Source organism: Rhipicephalus sanguineus, chromosome 3, assembly GCF_013339695.2.
Source record: "Rhipicephalus sanguineus isolate Rsan-2018 chromosome 3, BIME_Rsan_1.4, whole genome shotgun sequence".
Taxonomy (NCBI): domain Eukaryota; kingdom Metazoa; phylum Arthropoda; class Arachnida; order Ixodida; family Ixodidae; genus Rhipicephalus; species Rhipicephalus sanguineus.
This window is the reverse complement of record NC_051178.1, coordinates 156632065-156651519: the sequence shown is the minus strand read 5'-3', so window position 1 is coordinate 156651519 and position 19455 is coordinate 156632065. Positions and strand designations below refer to the sequence as shown.

General features: G+C 43.4%; 2 protein-coding genes across 2 annotated transcripts in view; one reads left to right on the top strand and one right to left on the bottom strand.

Annotated features, from left to right (window-relative positions):
* The window catches only part of LOC119387548 (importin-5), a gene marked incomplete in the record, with an annotated part of 38672 nt that extends 31454 nt beyond the window's left edge, over positions 1 to 7218 (top strand). Inside the window, 5 exon segments of the mRNA XM_037654970.2 lie at positions 2377 to 2499; positions 3637 to 3711; positions 4487 to 4860; positions 5056 to 5197; positions 6946 to 7218. Coding sequence (XP_037510898.1) covers positions 2377 to 2499; positions 3637 to 3711; positions 4487 to 4860; positions 5056 to 5197; positions 6946 to 7032 — 801 coding nt within the window.
* A 4307-nt stretch (positions 7219 to 11525) lies between these two features.
* Positions 11526 to 19455, bottom strand: part of LOC119386010 (golgin subfamily A member 4) — a 28546-nt gene continuing 20616 nt past the window's right edge. The window contains exons 16-22 of the mRNA XM_049413541.1: positions 18351 to 18433; positions 17444 to 17517; positions 15822 to 15930; positions 15685 to 15732; positions 15086 to 15175; positions 13167 to 13205; positions 11526 to 11957 (exon numbers count right to left, since the gene is read on the bottom strand). Coding sequence (XP_049269498.1) covers positions 11946 to 11957; positions 13167 to 13205; positions 15086 to 15175; positions 15685 to 15732; positions 15822 to 15930; positions 17444 to 17517; positions 18351 to 18433 — 455 coding nt within the window. The 3' untranslated portion in view covers positions 11526 to 11945. The remainder of the gene's footprint in view (positions 11958 to 13166; positions 13206 to 15085; positions 15176 to 15684; positions 15733 to 15821; positions 15931 to 17443; positions 17518 to 18350; positions 18434 to 19455) is intronic.

Genomic DNA, 19455 nt, shown 5'->3' with positions numbered 1-19455 from the left:
CACTCTGGTTTTCCACTTCTGGTTCTTCTTCACTCTCACTGCTGTGTTGTGCTGGCAGCACCTCTGCCACCAAGTCATCGAGTGTGTCCTCCCTGCACACACACAGGTTATCATCAGTAGCTGCATAATTGTCGAGGTCGGCAGCTATGTTGTGCGCTTTTAGAGCAGACAGCACTTGGCTTTCGTCGTCCTCCTCAGTCTGCAGGCAATCAGGTGAAGCGGCAATGCTGCAGCCAGGTACGCGGAATGCATGCTGGAAGCAGTTCCTTATTGTTGCTGATGTCACTGCATTCCATGCGTCGGCGAGCATCCCCAACGACGAGAGGAGTGTGACACTGTAAGGCATGCCATTGTCCATACATATCAGCATTCTCTTCAGCAGTGTTTTCCGGTAATTAAGCTTCAGGCATTTGATTACCCCTTGATCCAGGGGCTGGAGGACAGTGTTAGGAGGCAGAAATTCGAGGCGAATTGCTTCCAGCCCCTCCACGTCGCCATGTGCAGGGCAGTTATCAACAATCAGCAAAATTTTTCTTTTGGCTCGCTTGATTTGCCCATCCAGTTTGCGGAGCCAACCCTCGAACAAAGCTTGCGTCATCCAGGCTCGCGTGTTTCCGTCATATGCAACTGGGAGCGTTCGGACGCCTTTAAAGCACCTGGGACGCTTTGACTTGCCCACAACGAAGAGTTCTGGCTTGTGACTTCCGTCCATATTGGCGCAAACCATGACGGTTAACCGTTCTTTGCTGAGCTTTCCGCCAGTACAACGCTCTCCCTTGCGACACAAGGTTTGATCGGGCAGGCACTTAAAAACAGCCCCATTTCGTCGGCATTATATATGTCAGCCGGGGAGTATTCAAGCAGCAGGCTTTGAAGTTTAGTCTGCCGCCAGTCAGAAGAAACAGTTTCATCGACTACTGCCGCTTCACCGCTCACCGTTTTGAAGGAGAGACCGTGGCGTTCCTTGAACCGCGAAATCCAGCCATCGCTGCACTTGAAATTTTCAATTCCGAAGCGCAAAGAAAGTTCTTCAGCTTTCTCTCGTAAGATTGGCCCATTTATCGGTAGATTGGAGCTCCGTGCGCGCTTGAGCCAAAGAAGCACGACGTTTTCGAGATCCGGGTACGCAGCTTCCCTAAGCCTTTTCCGATCGGGAGCGAAGCGGCTCGCGTTATTCTGCAGCTTGTCTTTGGCTTTCAGAATGGTTGTGAGAGTGCTCTTGGTAATTCCATACTTCAGTGCCACTTCAGTCTTCTTCACACCAGCGTCGACTTCTTGGATAGCGGCCAATTTCTCCTTTAGGGGTAGTGTCCGGTACTTTCCTCGCGGCGACATGGTCGATCGAAAAATACGCAGCACATAAGAAAGACAGGCTGGCAGGTCACGTGCTTCGGAGTCGGCCAGCGGGCCAGCGCCAGCGCCACCGGCACGCCGGAAAAGCAGAGACAAGCCGCGAGCCAGCTTCGTACCCACCAGGCCGGGTTTTTTTATATTTTTTTTCCCCACCGCGGCGCGGTATGCTGAGAAACGATTGTGCGGCAAAACCTTTTCCCTTGTAGCTTTAAGGCGCTTATTTTTCAATTTTAGACTATTATGATAATCATAAGCACGCAAATTTCCAAATATTGCCGGCAAATCAGCAGAAATTTTCCGGTATGGACAGGCAGAAAGTACGAATTAACCGAATGACGAAGTTTGAATTAAGCGGCTTTTAAATACATTGAAAGCATAGCGGGCCAACCAAAATTTTGAATTTTGTATGAATTAACCGAAAGTACGAATTATCAGAGTTTGAATTATCGCGAGTCTACTGTAGTTATTGCAAGAGCAGGAAAGATCTTCAACCCTGCTGCTATTGTACAGTGCAACCTTGAGGGGAAAAAAAAAATTTTTACCATCATTTTAAGCGAACCTTTTGTGCCCATAATATGAATATCATAGACTTTCCTTTTGAGCCGCTTTAGGGAGATTAGATGACTGTACTTATACAGAAGAAACTGTCCTGGGACCATGACCTCTGCGTAGCCACGAAAGCACTCGTGTGCTTATACTAGACCAGTCTTGTACTACAGCATAGCGATTGAGTGTGCTGTGAACATTTTTTTTGTTTACTTTCCTTTATTCCATCCCAAGTGTAGGGCTGCCTACTGTTTACCTCCCTGCGTTTTACTTGTCGTTTCACGTTCTTTCTCATACGTCCATCATCTTAAAAATACCCAGAGGGATGTTTCGCATTTCCAGTCTTGACATAACGCCGCACTCGAGTTGCGCTATCTCCTCCAGAATAGGCAATCCTGCCATGATGAGTTTCGTGTGTTTGTAAGCTGCCTTGGAAGTTTGTTCACGCTGAGATGGAACTTTCATTTGTGTGTGCAGGATGATGAAGACGTGTTTCTGCTGAGCAAAATTGCGGACATCCTGAGGCCACTGCTGTCCTGCTACAAGGAGGAGTTCTTCCCTCACTTCGACAAGCTGCTGCCTCATTTTACAAGGCTGCTGGTGAGCTTCTGCATTGTGGTTTGCTTGGCCATTGCTTTATTGCTGACGCAGTGTGGAATTACATAGATGCTGACGACTTTGTTGGTGCAGTGTGTGCGGTCTACTCCACAGCTCATCTAGTCGATACAGTAACCATCTTCCTTTGAACAAGAGTCAATTCACAATTTATGATCATGGTGTGACCAGTAAAAAAGCGGCGGGTGGATGCAAGTTCGCGTGGAAAGCCTTCACAGGTGCTCGCTCCACTGGTAGTGACAATGCACAGTTTCGGAAACATGACATCAGCCAATAGCAAGATGCCTTTTAATAGCATGCTGATGTACTGAGCCAATAAGGATGGCAGCATGCACCGCAAACATTGTCATACCGGCCCGATTTTGTTTGTTTGTTTGAACTTCTTTCTGTGGTTGCCATAATGGGCAGTGAACGCGGAGACGAAAATGCGGAACTTTGAACTTTTGTAAGATACCAAGATAGCAACGCTTTATAGCAGTTAAGAGCAAATTCCAAGAATCTCAGTGTTTTTTTGCAATTTCATGTTTAGTTACTCTACCATCCACATAGGGACTTTTTTTTCAGGCATTTAGAGTGTGTTTTTAGCTAAATCAATTTGTCACAGTGTAGTTTAAGGACTGCATGTACCAAAGCGAGAGTTTCCAAAAGAGACTATTTTAGTGAATTTTACAGTGCATGAGTGACGGAGCTGCTGCATGGTTTTGTGCATTTCAGAAGAGGCTTATTCAAAGACATGAGAGAAAAAAGTACAAATGCGCTGTGAAAATTCTTTTTGTGCGGAAGAAGTCGAGCTCTATAAACTTTGGGTTCATTTTCATGTATGAGTTGGCTGGTTGTGGATCAAAGAAATTCAAGGTGATAGGAATATTTTGCACGCTGTAAGGAATTTGCATCATCGAGATTCTATTGTATAACAAGAAATACACCATCTTCGGCCGTTAACAGTAATGTTTTAAAAAAATGTCAAATTCTTGCAGCATTTGAATTTTTCTTGCTGTTATACATATGTCCCCATCTGCAAGTCCAAATAATCAAGCAAGTCTAAAAAATTGTGGTTCAAATATCTAACTATACCACCTCTGGGTCATTTATTTACCCTTTGATTTCCTGTGTTCCCATTAGGGTCCCGACCGACCCTGGCCAGACCACCAGTGGGGCCTGTGTGTTTTTGATGACATCATAGAGTATGGGGGACCGGTAAGTGTGAACTTTATGCCAGTAAACATATTTAACTACCTTATCTGAATCACTTTAGAGGTGGTTGTGTTTTCTAATTGCATTGGCCGGAGTCAAGCTAACTGCTTTTTCCAAAGAAGCCCCTGTTGACTGTCCATAATCTTCAGGGTGCACTGTTAGACTGCAGTGGAAAAACAGCAGAAAAGATATTGCACGAATTAGCCATAAGGTTTGCGCATAAAGCAGTGGTTCCCCTCTTTGCTCTTGGAAAATGCTTTGCTCTTGGAAAACGTTTATGGCATGGTGACTGATGCTGGTAACATCTGTAATTTATAAGGCCATGAAACGTTATGCATACCAAAGCAACATACGTGTCCAGTGTAATCATGGACGTAGTACCTTCGTTATTGCAGCATGTCATTTCATTCTAGTTTGTATGGGACACGCTTAGGGTGCTAGCATGTAATCTCGGTGATGACACAGCGACTGTCGGTATATGATGTGCAGTCAGGGAAATACTCAGGTGCTGGTAACAGATCTGAAATATCTATGCACTCTTTGCAGACCAAGCAGATGTGATCTCTTTACACACATCGCATTCTCAACTTGACAAGTCTCAGGGCAGTGGAGATCCCAATGACTTGGAAGAGCCCCTTGAGTGGCAGAAGAAAAGTGTTAATAATTTAGAGCCATGTATTCGAAGTCTGATTACCTGATTTTGGTAATTTGCGTAGTGTCACATCCTGCTTAGTTGTTGCCGTGCTTCTACGACTCACCCGACTTATTGTCAATGCAGGCGTGTGAGCGCTATCAGAACTACTTCCTGGAGCGGCTACTGGCACTACTGACCAGCACGAGTCCTGAGGTGCGGCAGGCAGCCAGCTACGGCATTGGTGTGCTGGCACAGTTTGGTGGCGAAGGCTTCGTCCAAGCGTGTGTTCAGGCTGTGCCAGTGCTGGTCGCCATGATTGAAGCTCCGGACTCGAGGGCACCCGAGCGTGTGTTTGCCACCGAAAATGCCATCTCGGCTGTCAGCAAGGTGTTATTGTGGCGTTCCCAGGCCGTCAATGCTGATGAACTTATTCCACGGTGGTTTTCGTGGTTGCCTGTCTGGGAAGACGATGAGGAAAACCCACACGTCTATGGGCTGCTGTGTTCACTATTAGAAGTGTATGTACCCCCTACTTCGCACATTCTTGATGACAACATCTGCCGTTTTGTGTATGCCGATTCTGAATTTCAGTGGCAGATTTGCAGTAGCTGTCCTACACTGTGGGCAGTAACTTTTTCTTGTACAGATTGTAAAGAATGGTTCGTATGAAGTGAATGCCTTTCTTGTTTTGTTTTTTTTTGTTCCTGTCACAGAAACCATCCAGCTTTGTTGGGAAAAGACAATGCAAACCTTCCACGAGTGGTGATGGTGATGGCAGAGGCATTTGCCAAGGAGGCAGTGGAGCCCACTTCACCTGTGGGAGCTCGCATGGTGGCTTTGCTGAATTCTCTAAAGGTGTGTGCTCAGTGTTGAGCTGAGAATATATGTGTGTAGGCTTACCCAATGCTGAAAAATCCGTCATACAGTAGCTAAACACCCATATAGTCTGGAATGCAAGTGTGGTATGCACACTTGGCTGGCGTGCACCTTTTAGTTCCAGGCAATGTGGAAATGTCATTTTTGTCTCCCTCTCCCTTACCTTTACATGTTGCTAGCTAGCTTTTGATGGTGATAAAACTTTCGTAAGCTTGAACCAGATCTACTTCCAAAGCACAGTTTTTGGAAGGCTTTGCATCTGTTCCAATTACAAGACTTTTCTGTAGCGGGACTGTTGTGTTGGTGTGTTGAAAAGCTTGTTTGGTGTGTATGGCAAGCAGTAGCTCTAGAAGCATCAAGGAAAATTGTAGCTTCAGATAAAATCTGATAGAATACTGAACTTTCAAAAATACAGTAGACTCTCGTTAAACGGAACCTGAAGGGACCAAGAAAATGTGTTCCATTTAACAGGAGTTCCATTTACTGAGAGATGAACAGGAGTGCAGTATCCAAGTATGAAACCAATTATATTAGATGCAGTTGTTCCGTTTAAGCAGCAGTTCCGTTTAACATATTTCCGTTTACTGAGAGTCTACTGTATAAGCGAGAAACTTTACATTTGGCATATTCAAGCTAGAGCTGTGCGAATAGCAAAATTTTGGGTGCGAAGCGAATTCGAATATTGAAGTGGGAGTGCAAATCGAATCGAATATTTTTCGAATACTTCGAAGTGAAATTGCAGAAAAAAAAAGTTAAGAGAGGATTCCTAAGCATATTTTTGAAGTGTTTCTTTTCGCTGGGTTGATGAAGCACTGGCGGGGTGGTGTTTCATAGTTTGTCTTATCAAGAATGAGGCAATATAGAGGCCTAATTCTATTTATGTACATGATTTGGTGCAACCAAAGTGTTGCCAACAACACTTTACACGTGATAGGCAAAGATGCCATTTCATCAGCCTCTCCTTCTCTTTCAACTTCTGTGGAAGCCCAACTGATGTGGCAGACAAGGGTGTGCTCCCTTCAAGTCCGGAGTTCCAAATCTGCCTCGTAGACGTCGATATATAAGAACATCTGAAATTTTGGATGCTAAAAAGCTTCGGCGTCTGACTTTTTGGACTTCCTGCCCGAATTTCAGGCCCAAAACGGCACTAGTTGAGCCCCCAACTCTGCCACATCTTTCATCTCCATGTTGGAACCAGCATTTTCTTGAGTTAATACATTTGCGACAGTAGCGGAGCTTGAAAGGCAGCTTTGCCGCAATACGGTGGTGTGATGAGGTGAAGCATATTGAAAATCTAGGGACCACTTCTAATCGGATGTTGACTGTCTTTTGGCAAAGTTAGACCATAACGAAGCTTGAAAGGCAGCTTTGCCGCAATACCGCAGTGTGATGAGGTGAAGCATATTGAAAATCTGAAGGGGTCACTTTTAATCGGACGACTGTATTTGTTTTTGGGAAGTTCGAATAGTAAAATTCCAGTGCGAATCGGATCGAATAGCAAACACTATTCGAAAAATATTCGAAATTTCGAATATTCGCACACCCCTACTTTACGTAGATCGCCGCAGTCGCATTCCAGGCATGTAAATTTATTGTTTTTGCACTGAACATTGGTTATCATTGGATGCATCGTTATCAGGATTGTCTAAAGGTAAAGGCTAGTTTTGGGGTGAACTGCAGGGTCATGCAACATAATCATTACCTTGCACGTTATCTCTTCCTTGCAGGGCAATGCAGAGATGTTCGCCATGTGCATAACTCCACTAAGCTTGCCACAGCAAGAAGCGCTACAAAAGGTCCTTGGCGGATGCTGATGCCTTGACCCGTATTTATTGGACTGACAGCCACTTTTAGGCAGCACACTTTGTGAATAGGATAATTTTGTACATTTGCCTAATATTAGGTTTCTTCCTGTGTGATAAGTGCAGGCCTGTTGTCAAGGAGGCCCACCCTGCTTCCGGGTGGATGAAAATAAATGTGTGGAAGCAAAAATACATAAACTCGTCTCTGTGTCTGGTGAAACTGCTGTCACACCGTGCGACTTCGTGTGTAGTTTCCTCCTTAGGTGGTGGAACTAGTGACATGCTCTTCAGTTAGCATTTTGGATGTGGGCAGTACACTAATTCTTGCGAGGTCACACTAAAGCTAAGCACCTTTGGTCTTGGTCTGTGAAGAGTAGGCTTGTGCGAATATTCGAGCATTTCGAATATTAGAACGAATATTACAGTATTCGAATTTGCTTCAATTCGAATTTAAATTATTGGAAATTTCGAAGTATTCGAAATGAACGAATAGGTGTATATCAGTGTTACGGAATGGTCGCCTCCATTCCAATTCCATTCCGGGGAATTAGAACGTGTCGCAGTTCCATTCCTTTTAATTCCTCGGAAAGAAAAAACTTAGCCCGTTCCCACTCTGGGAATGGCTGGGCAGTTCAATTCCATTCCTGTAATTCCTCGACGTAGGAAAAGCACCTTGATAGTTTTATCGAGTTGATAATGAACGCCCCATAAAGCCGATGTCATCAGATGCATTAAGAACTGCAAAAGTAGGCAAAACACTTTACCAAGGTCGAGGGATAGTAGCTTGGTGAGATATCTCGTGAAGTACAACCACCCTACTAATTCCCATAGGGGCAGTTCTCCAGCTACCTATAGTATTTGCACGGTCAGCATGTTTGAACGAATGGTGATGTTTTAATATTGTTTAAGCTTAAATGTGTTAATGCTAAAATGACAACATAGCGTATTTTTATGCTGACGAAAGTAGTGTTCAAGAAGAGTAAGCAGTTTTGCCACGCGTCTGGAGCAGTCGTCAATATGGAGAAAACGAAGATTTGGTTAATGGGGAACAAAACCCTCTAGGTCTGCTGGTATTAGTTGGAACAGTGCACCGCTCGGGCACCTTGTGCCTTTGCATCTACGGTAATACGGAACACTAGGCCGCACTGCTCGTCATCACTCACACTTGTCAAGCGCGCCTTGCAAGGGTGGATGGGGTGAGAACTTTCTGTGTTCACCTGTGCACAGGTATGCAATGTCTTCCTTGTCGCAAAGGCTATTTACGTGTGTCAAGTACTAAACTGCTCGTGAGATAAAGATCAGGCTGTGCATAGAGTATTCGCCACTTTCGTGTGGGGGGTATCGATGGGAACCAACGTGCAGAGATAATTTGTTTCTCCCTTCAGTATCCGCTGAGATAATGCATTTGTTTGTACACTAACTTATGCCTCGGTTTTTCTTTTACAAATTGGCAGATCGTTCACACTTTTACACCACGCCTACCCTTGGCTCTGGCTAACTAAAGGCGGACCTAGAGAATGCGTTGAGGCATTCAACTTCGAAAAAACATGTACTCAGGCCTACATGACTAATTTGAGCATGACATTACAGCAGTAGCAATTAAGGATGTAGCAAAATACGTTCCGCCCCAATGCCCTCCTTGCTTCGCGATGCGAACATGGGTATGTGCCGCCGTCGTAGTTCCACACGACGGATACTAACGGCATAGAGCGGCGGTTACGCGAAGAACAGAGACAAACTTCGGAGCAACATAGTCTATATAAGGACAGAATTGTAGTAGGCGCGTTGCTTATAAATGTACCGTGCTTGTAATCAACCAAGCCATTTCAAAAATACTGCTTTATTGTTAAATTAGAGCCTCTGACTTACTAATGTGTGAAGTTTGAAAAACAGCGCATAGACGAAAACGTGCTCTATTTTCGGAAAAAGACTTAATTCCATTCCCATTACATTCCGTTCAAAAAGCGCTTAATTCCATTCCCATTCCATTCCTCCAAGTGTTGTCCCAATTCCATTCCCATTCCGGGGTCCCGAAAATGTGGAATGATTCCAGAGTCATTCCGATTCCAGAGTGGCAACTCCGCAACACTAGTGTATACCGTATTTACTCGTAATTTGCGCATGTAAAAAAGGGGGTGCCCCGGAGATTTCCGAGCGCATGAAAAACGCACAATAAAGTCCTAACACGCGCGATATAATACATTAAAGGAAAATAAATTATAGCACTGCAGTGGAGGAGAGCTATAGAAGTCCGTGATTACACCTTTCCAGTAGGCGTCTTCTTGAAAAACGCTGGGAGTCGAGGTCAGGCACGGCGATGGTGGGCCTAAGCTCTCGCAAATTTGAAAAGGCATTCCAACGGCAGGAAACTTTCCATGCTTCGGGTTCGGAACGGTCTCCTTCCCGGTCTTGTATTAAAAAGCGAACTCTTCTGCGGCACGGTTCCCGTCCTTAGGCAAATCATAACATGAGCTGATTTTGCCGATAGTTATTGTAGCAGCGCAAGAGAACAGTGAAAACGCAACTGGCTTCGCGAAACCTTAAATCAACGAAGGCTTAGCGCGGAGGCGCGGAGCTTGTTATACGCCTCCGGCTTTCGTGCCGTGTCGCGTGCATATGTAGTATAGCAAAGAACAGAAACGAAGTTCGGAAGAAGGGACTGAACTTCGCACTCGCGGCCTGTCTTGTGTATGACTGCGCTCGCCTGCTTGGTGAGGGCCGCGGGGGCGCGGCCGTTCAAAGTTTCCCGAGTTTCCCCGTGCGCGCGGGCCGGGGACAAAATATGGTTACCAAATATTAGGGGTGCGCAAATTATGCCAGGGCGCAAATTATGCTACCGCAAACCCCCCCTGTCAAATCCTGCTAGGAGTGCTATACCGTGATTACACCTTTCCAGTAAAAATTCTCAGTGGCGCGAAACCCCACTTCGAGGTTAATGGACTTCCACTTGATTCCTTTTTAAGAACTTGTTATACAAAAATAATTACATTTTTACAGGTTATCACTTCCATTCTACCGCAAGTCAAATCCTGCTACTATTCAAAGTTGCTTCCACTTCCTTTGAACCAAAAATAATTACATTTGCACATGCCTTTGTTTCAATTTAAAAAAAAAGGTTAGTTCGGTCATGACAAATATGGTCATTTTACTTTATAATATGTGACATATACTATTTGAATTTGATTTGAAATTATTCGACCAAGTTACTATTCGCTTCGAACCTAAATAAGTCTACTATTTGCACAAGCCTAGTGAAAAGCTATTCCATAAAGCTGTAAATCAATGCGTCAGAAATGTCCTTATGACCAGAACTACGTTGTCTATACTTTACAGCAGTATTGCGAAAGTTTCAGGAGCCCTTCGTAAATGTTTACCTTGCATGTGTGTTTCCCTTTGTTGACATTGTACACTCGGTACTTTCAAGTTGCAAATGATGTGTATGTATTAGCGCAAATGAAATTTTGACAAACTAAATGCACGAAGAAAAAATGTTAGTGCAAAATGCTGTGGTTCTCGCTGCAGGAGATGCTTGATGGACCATCATAGCTTTGGACACAGAACTGTGAACAGATCTCGTGGGAAGTAACATATAATTGATGCTTCAGGCCTAAGACCTGGAAAAATGTAACAGTCCAGGACTTATTGAGGTTTTGCTTTATAGTGTTGGGGTTCCTTTAAAGCAAAAAAGTATAAAAGAAAAAAATACTGTGTCAGCACTTCTCAAAAGCGGACTCATAAGTGAAACTTGCATCTGCAGTGCGATGTTGGAATAAAGAAAGAACTAGGCTTGACAACCTTTTCTGCTTTAAAATGACTGCTCTTTTCAGTTGGTGACAAACCTAGCTGCAATTCAACCTAATGAAGCCAAAAAAAATGCATCGGGGACATTACTTGTAGTTGTTTAACTGTAGCATAGTAATTATGCCACAAATGGAAAGGAACCAAAGTGGACAAAAAACAACGTGCCACTGGTGGGGAGCGAACCTGCAACGTTCAGATTAAGCATCCGATGCTCTACCAATTGAGCTACGACGGTTACTCCCCATCCACTTTATTGGTCATTTCTGCACGTGCAATCTTGGGAGTGTTGGCCAGTGCCACTCATAGCCACGGTGGCGAATGTGGAATATTTTCTTTTGCCAGCTGGTGTCACGTAGCATGTTATCTCTTTACAAGGTGGCAGCTGACCAATAAACCCTCGCATGCTGCATAAAGGCATCAAGTCTGCCTGGGCGAGAGGCTCATTTCTTCGTTAGACACAACATCATGAAGCCAAGGAAAGCATAGGGGACTTGTTTTTCCATTCCCCTTCAGCTCTCATTCACGTTATTCCTCAACCAGATGCATCAGTTGAATAAACTTTTAAGTTGATACTGCTAAGTGTGCCAAATCAAATGGTAAGGAATGGTAGTTGTACTTTCAGTGTTATTGTGATCACGTTCGGAATGTCTTGGACCGTGCTTCAAATTGAGCAATGGCCTCCAACACTGCTACTGGGACATGCATAGCCTTCCCTAACTTTATTCAAAATCCATTATTTTTGGACCTCCTCCTGTTATATCACATGCTGCAACTGGCATCGCAATGCCACCTTGAAGCTGTATTGCAGACATGCCTCTAGTCTTGCGATGCTAGTCACAGTGGCAAGAAATGATGACCGTGCAAACGCGCATCCATTTGCACAAGAATTGTCACGGGGTACCATCCACTTGAAGGGTGCACGCAGTGGAGAGCTTGATGAGACGTGCGTGTGCTTGTTAGGCAGCACCACTAAGTGTTTGTTGTAGATGATATGCACAGCACTTTTCCACTTCTGCTGCGAATGCTGTGGCCACGGCGCTTTTGCAAAAAATGGAGCAGTCGTGTTCACTGCGCAGCTTCTGCTCGCTCTAGGCACGCTGCAACCACCGGGGTACTGTTCACGTTCAGGATTTGACCTGCGAAGATGGGACAAAAGGCCTTGTTTCAGCTGAACTTCGTAGAAAATATGAGACCAGGGGCCGTATTCCAAGACGATACTTTATAAAGGCTACGGTGTCACTTTGCCTGACGTGGAATCTCTCGTGTCCAATGACTGAAGCAACAACTTGCCTGCCATTCCACACAACCACCCAATCAGAGCGCATTGAAAGCGATACGATATCTTCATTTTGGGATATGGCCCCAGCCGACTTTTACATTGTTGTTCTTAACGCCACAATTGGCCCGAATTTCTGCTAAGTTCTGCACGATACTAGCGAATGAATTTGATGAAACTGCCGAAGAAAACGAAGTTGTCAACTAGACAATTCCTCCCAGCAGTTGTCATTAGGGTCATGAATGTGCCCCTTTGAAAGGCGTATTTGTAGCAATGTCATGCACAGTTTTGCAATACCATCAAAGGCAAATTTCTGTGGCTCTTAAAGCTTAAATATGCAAAATTATAATGAATAATTAAGCACTAATTAGCTACTTCCACTTAAAAGATAATCTAAGTTGACCAAACAGTATGTCGGTCGCATATGGTGCACCACTTTATTTAAATGTTTGACTCAAGTTACATTAAACAGCCAGTACATTTGTAACCTAGCTACCAAGCTCTAGCGCCACTCAGTCATGGGGTGTGTATGTTTTCTATAAACACAAACATTTTTGCTGCGTACAATTAATTGAGGCTTGTGCAAACGTCCAGTGTTCGTGCTGCATTTGCGCGAGCCTCGAACAATCGTGTGCAGCGAAAATGTTCGTTTATTTATACACTGCGTACAAGATCATTCCCATGGCTGAAACTCTAGAACACCCATTGACCCATATCCATAGCCAATAAAATCTTGTTTGAAAAGAATACACTTGTAATGAAGAAGCTGAAATGGTCATGAAGACATTTTTTGACCTTGTTCGACCTTTTGACCCGGAGAGTGAAGTCTTCCAGGAGTGCAACTGTGAGCCCAATCATCATCCTGTTCTGCTTTAATTTACAGCAAAGCCATGTAAAAATAAAATAAAATTGATAGATGGTTACATTTATTTTCTTTTCAGTATGCCTGATAGAAGAAACACTGAAATAGTAAAACGTAATTCATTCTACTGTTGAATGGCAGCATGTCAAAACAAATATACGTGTTCTTATAATTGTGAAATAATACTTGTCCTTAGCAAAGACTCACTTGCGCCTCTGAAGATGCAAAACTCGTCTCAGAATTGACCTAGAATAATGAAATTTGGTACAGGTGATCTTAGAACAGGTATAAGCCCGCCAACTTGAAGTTTCAGCGTTATCAAACAAGTGTTTGTAGAACTTCGATGTTTTGGGTAGCATAGACCTCCCCCAAGGCAACAGCGTTTTTTGTTCCAAACCAGGTGCCCTACTTCCATGCTTAAGGGGAGATGCGGGTCGAAAAACACGAGTTTTCTAAAAAATTATCGATTTTTTGTTTTCACCTGTTTTGTTAAGATTAGTACCTCTACTGTTCTGAGAAAAAAAATAAATGTCCACTCAAATGGAAATGCTTTAAAATTGCGTCTAAAGAGCACAAGGTGGCTGTCAAAAGGCCGAAAGTGTGTCATCTTCGAGCACCTTGCCGCTGATAATGTGCCGCCACTCACCATTGTCGACCGCATGAGGCGAAGAGCCGAGCCTCACTCTTCAAATAACAACGGTTTCCCGCGCTGCTGCAGCGCAAGAAATAATAAAGAGAAGCACGCTTTTGCTGCCTTCTTCGAGCGCCGCGACTGGCTTTAAATCACGTGGTACGGATCGGGAGCCGCCACTGGCCGCTGCGCGCCTGTGTGTGCTGTGAAGCCTACTTGCAGGATCCGTGTCTCGTCGAGCAGTGCAGCTGAACAACACTTTCTCGAGTGCTTATCCGTTATTGATGAAGAAAGCCGTAGGAAGCGCGTCACCGGCCTGTGAAGTTTTCACGCGACGCACAAATTTCGAGGACGCCGGCGCAAATCAAGCCGAACACTCAAACCACGAAAAGATTCATCTGCTGCCGCAAGGCGTAGTGGCAGTGACGCCGATGTGTCCGACGAGTTTGCCCGCGGCATTCGAATATGTGAGTGCCTCCCAGAAAAGATCGGACTCTTCGAAGGCGAAGAAAAATCGCAGGACGACGAGTCTTCGTTGATTGCTGATATGACAGCACTGAACATGTTGGTTTAATCGAGGCACTCCTGTTTGAACGTGTTCTGGAAGAGCTTGGCGTGCTCCCGTCTCATGATCTGGTTGCTCTTGGCACATCACGGGACAGCACACGCCAGAAAAAAAATGTCTCAAAAACTAACAGGAGAAGCAAGGGCCCGTCGGTGTGCGCTGAAGAAAAAAATCTCTTGTCGAGGAGTCAGCTCGAAAGAGCCGTGAGGGCCAAACCTATGGTGCTGGCGCATTTTAATGGCAGTGGCCACTGCAAGGAGGATTGTTCTTTCTTGTGTACAAATTTCGTTGCATTCAATGACATCTTTGATAATAAACATGCAATTTTGACTTTAAAAACTCGTTTTTCTCAAAACACAAATTTTGCCATTTTTGTCAATGTGCCCCTCCTTTTTTCGGGTACTTCTGGTGCTCAGATCTGCATGAAATATTTCCAAAGTTTTTCCAAAGTACGAGAAATGCACTTATCTTGTTTAAGTTTCGATGTTCTTATTATAAAATAAAAAAAAATTATGTAAACTTTTACTAGGGTAGGAGAAATATGAACTTCCAACGTTAAAATTTTTCACGTCTAGTACATATTTTTGTATGGACTTCCTAATTAGTTATTTGCATTCCACACTTTATTTGAAACATTATGAACTATCAATTGTAAAAAATATTGAAGTTTAGGTCTAAAAGAGGGGGGGCAAAATGCTTCAGTTTTTCACTTTGTCGTGTTGCAGAACTAAAAGTATGCAACTTGCAAGAAAACTAATTATATATTTGAAATCTGCGTAAAAAGTTCTATAAGCAGCTCAAGTTTCATTGCTCTAGGGTGAATATTAAAGAAAAAGTGTCTTCGAGTAGCATCTCCCCTTAAGCCCCATCCACCTGCATGCTCCAGAGAAATGAAAGAATCCGGTCACCACTACTGAAGCATGCCCTTACCTGTGGCTGTCTGGCCTCTTGTCTCTGCAATATTTGGTTCTTCTGCTCATCGCTAAACTTGAGCACAGCTGCAATGACCTTGGACAGCGTCTGTAACAAGAACAAGCAATCCACAGCCAGGCCAAGCATATGACTTTCGGTAAATTCAGCCAGTCTGGCAACATTGTGTTTGGTACAATAGTTTCGCAGCCTCTCAGTCAAGTGCAGTGCGAGTCGCTTAACTTGTGGCTGCGCAGAGTACGCAATTGTTTTCAATGTAGCTGCACTGCTGCCAATCTTGATATGCTGTACAGGGTAAACATCACGCAAAATAGTACTGTGCACTAGGATATATTTTAGTTTTCAAGCTGAACTATTCCTCACCCTGTCACTTTCTAGCTCTGTATCACTAAAGGAAGTGAGTGTATTGAGGGAGTCTCCATGCAGTCACTCTTTGCAGTAAGTTGATGTCTTTTGCTAACATACCTCATTCATATCAAAAGATTTTGCTATGTGGTGACCGACTTGACATGATACTCATTAAGCACTGCTATCCAATTCAATAATAGGTAAAAATCCACTAGTATTCGCATACCATTTGTGAGAACACAATAACTTACCATTGTCTCTTTTCCCATCATGTACTCAAACAGGATGTTCCGCAAGTACTAGAAAAGAAAAAAAAAAACATGCAACTAAGTGGACTGTTTTTTTTTTTCCTGAAAAGATACTTCTGATAGTCTTTTCTAAGACACACCTCATATTCTGTGGGCTCGGGGAGCTGCACAGGGTTCTTGCCTGTGTGGTTTGTAGCATTGTTGTTCTGCTGGGCACGCAAAATGCAGCGCAGGTCGTTGATTTCGTCCCTGTGTGGAAGAAAATGTGCACTAAGGGAAGAGGCATCAAACAGTATACCTAATACCCCTGTCAAACGAGGCACTTGAGTTTCAATTTATACGTTGGCAGACCTTGATCAAGCTTGACTGAGATTGAAAGTGTCCATGTGGCACCAGTGTTAACAACATCTACAAAGAGGCTTTTTGTGACACTACGCTTCCCTTGAACGGTGCACAGTGTGGTTGTGAGCATGTGGGCTATGTTGAAGAAGAGTGCACAGTACGAGAGCAGTAACATGTAAGAGGAAGCTTCAGCTATGGGTCAACTCTGATCTCCTCAAATCAAAACTACACACTGAAATGAAGAAATTTTCCTGCAACATGACTGCTGAACTGATCTGAATGAAACTTCTATTCGAAAAAAGAAGCAAAGTTGTAATAGCGGGAAGCGGAACCTAGACTTCAGGCCTCAAGATTATTACGAAAATAACCAAAAAAATATTTTATACCACCAATGCACAATTTTTACGGCTCCACAACTCTACACCAAGAGGACGATATCATGAATTTTGTAAACTGTATATTGTCTATATCGGACAAATATGGTGCATAAGTATGCAGCTTACATAAAATTTAGGCTTGTGCGAATAGTAAATTTTAGGTTCGAAGCGAATAGCGACTTTGGTCGAATAATTTCGAATTGAATTCAAATAGTATATATCACATATTATAAAAAAAAAACGAGCATATTTGTCATGACCCAACCAACCTGCACAAAGTTTTTTTTTAAATTGTAACAAGGCATGTGCAAATGTCATTCGTTTTGGTTCAAAGGAAGTGGAAGCAACTTTTAATAGTAGCAGGATTTGGCTTTTGGTAGAATGCAAATGATAACCTGTAAAATATGTTACGTTTTAAAATTTACTATACTTGGAGCATATAAGCCGGTATAACAAGTTTTTAAACTTAAATAATGATGAATCGATGTGAGGGAATATGTTCATTTAACCTTAAAGTGGGGCTTCGCGGCAGTGCAGATTTTTCCTGGAAAGGTGTATACATGGTACGGCACCCCTCCACTGCAGTGAAACTATCTTTACAAAAGATTACAAGCGGACAGTGCAAATTTTTCCTGGAAAGGTGTATTCACGGTATAGCACCCCTCCACTGCAGTGAAACCACCTTTACAAGGAGGGTTATAAGCGGATTAATATACACCTATCCGTTCATTTCGAATACTTCCAAATTTTCAATAATTTAAATTCGAATCGAAGCGAATTCGAATACTGTATTATTCGTTTGAATATTCGAAGTGCTTGAATATTCGCACAAGCCTAATAAAATTGTTACATGATTCATGGGGGCAGAGCAAAAGCCATAGAGAAAATTACTTGGAACAATGCATATGTAATAGACAGTGCCTCAATTTCACTTTCTTTAGATGTGTCAACAGATTATCCTTACACTCCACATCAGAAACGAGCTCCCCATTTTTAACTACACATAAGAAATGGGTTTTGTAAAAAAGTATGGGGCAACTTACCGGTAACGGCCAAGAGTCATTTGGAGAGCTTCTATTCTCTCATCAGCTGGGCACTCACGAGGACCCCACTCCTCCTGCAGGTATCAACCAGGAAATTGCAATCTCCACGATGAGCAATGGTAGCACTTAATAAGAGTCAATCAAGCCAATGCATTCATGTGCATGGCACTTCACAAAATTTTAAAAATAAAAGAAATTATTGTAAGATGCATGCAAGCAGGCATGGAATGGGAACCACAGGCAGGCAAACTCGTAAAACTAGAGCACAAAAACAACTCGATGGTAGTAATGGCAGCACCATAGTTAGTAGTCATCAAATCAGTTGTCATGCCTGGAATGAGCCCCACAATTACATTTCCTTTGAGAACTTTTGTCAAAATGTAAACTTGTGATAAATCTAACAGCTAGGAGGCCTTTAGTTTCCAAGAAACTTGGTGAAAGTTTCTTGGAAACTAAACTGTCATTGGCTCTATATCGTGACACTCGTGGCCGTGCACAACCAGATGTCGAGATTGCTTGAACTGTCATAGTTTCACGTGTACAACATGCAGACAACAACAGATGAACGAGGGGGTCCACATTTAGACGAACTCCACAGCAGGTCACCTTTAAAGATAATGACAATGGAACGGTTGAATTGAACACACAAAACAAGATTGTCTCTTTTAAGCAGCGTGTTGTGCTTGCAGCTCGTGCAACTGAGTGTATTAAAAAAAATTTATGTAGTATAGCTTTGGGCAAACCTCTGTGCATATGTGACCTTTGTTTCTTCTTTTCATTCATTTTTTATCGATGGTTGTAATAAGAGTGGGGCCTGCTACATACATGAAAATACGGTATTCTTCTGCTCAGAAATGAAGTGCAAACAGTCAATGTGCTATTATATATTGCTAAGCCATCAGCTCACCTCATCTGGCCATGCGTCGTCCCATCCACTACCATGCGTGGCTGCTGGTGTGTCTGCCTCTTCATCAACCTTGACTGTATGGCCTGATCAAAATATAGAGGAGAATAGAATCACACCTTTAGGTGTGGCTATCACCTGATAACTCATAGACTTGTGTGCAAACATGTGCAACATGCGTAGCTGCACGAAGACTACAGAGAGAATCCATAAACACAAGCACAAAACTACACAAGCTTTTTATTAAAAGAACACCATGGTTTGCAAAGTGCTAACCTTGTTCTCTGTTCTATAGATACGACAGTACTTATAGGGGCCTCGCAACACTTTTCCAAGTAATAATCAAATGGCTTCATAAAAGGAGTTCATTGCCTCACGAATCGACTGTCTCAAAAATTTTTAGAATCCGTCAAGTACGAGCGGAGTTAGAGAGATTTGTGGGATGTTTTAATTACTTTCGCTCTTCTCTCGTCCTGACGAGCGTGCTGGAAGCTAAGCAGGGAGGGATGGCACGGGGGAAAGATGTTACGTGACGCGCACGTCATGACCTTACGTCCTTTTTCTTTTTTTCTCCTTTGAACGTGCAGCTTACTTTCAGTGGGATCGCTGGCATGCATGCGGGCACGTGGCGACCTCCCGCAGCAGCCACAGTAACTATGCAGCTCGCGATGCTCAAATCAGCCAACGGTCGTGGACTTGGGGTTTATGGCGCTGTCATTTGGGTTTATGGCATCATTTGTCGAGAGAAGAGAGAACGATTTCTAGGTGACTGAGAATTGGTTGTAAATTCCAGGCCACATGCTGCGCTACAATGTTTGGCTCGCGTGTCCTCAGGAGACTCGACTTCTGATTGGCAGCGTTTACCAACAATGCTGAAAAAGTGTTGCAGGGTCCCTTTAATGTCAGGACCATTGCAAATGACGCAACTACTGCTTGCGGAATTTTAGCCCTGATATTGGCCAGGTACTCTTCCTTTTAGACGTGGCTCTCATGGAAGTCCAGTTAAAAGAAAAGATAAACATTTAGGATATCACTGAAATACTTTAATTGCAAAGGATACTTTACTTACATAGCATAGCACATAAGCACTGTTAAGCAGTTCAGAGAA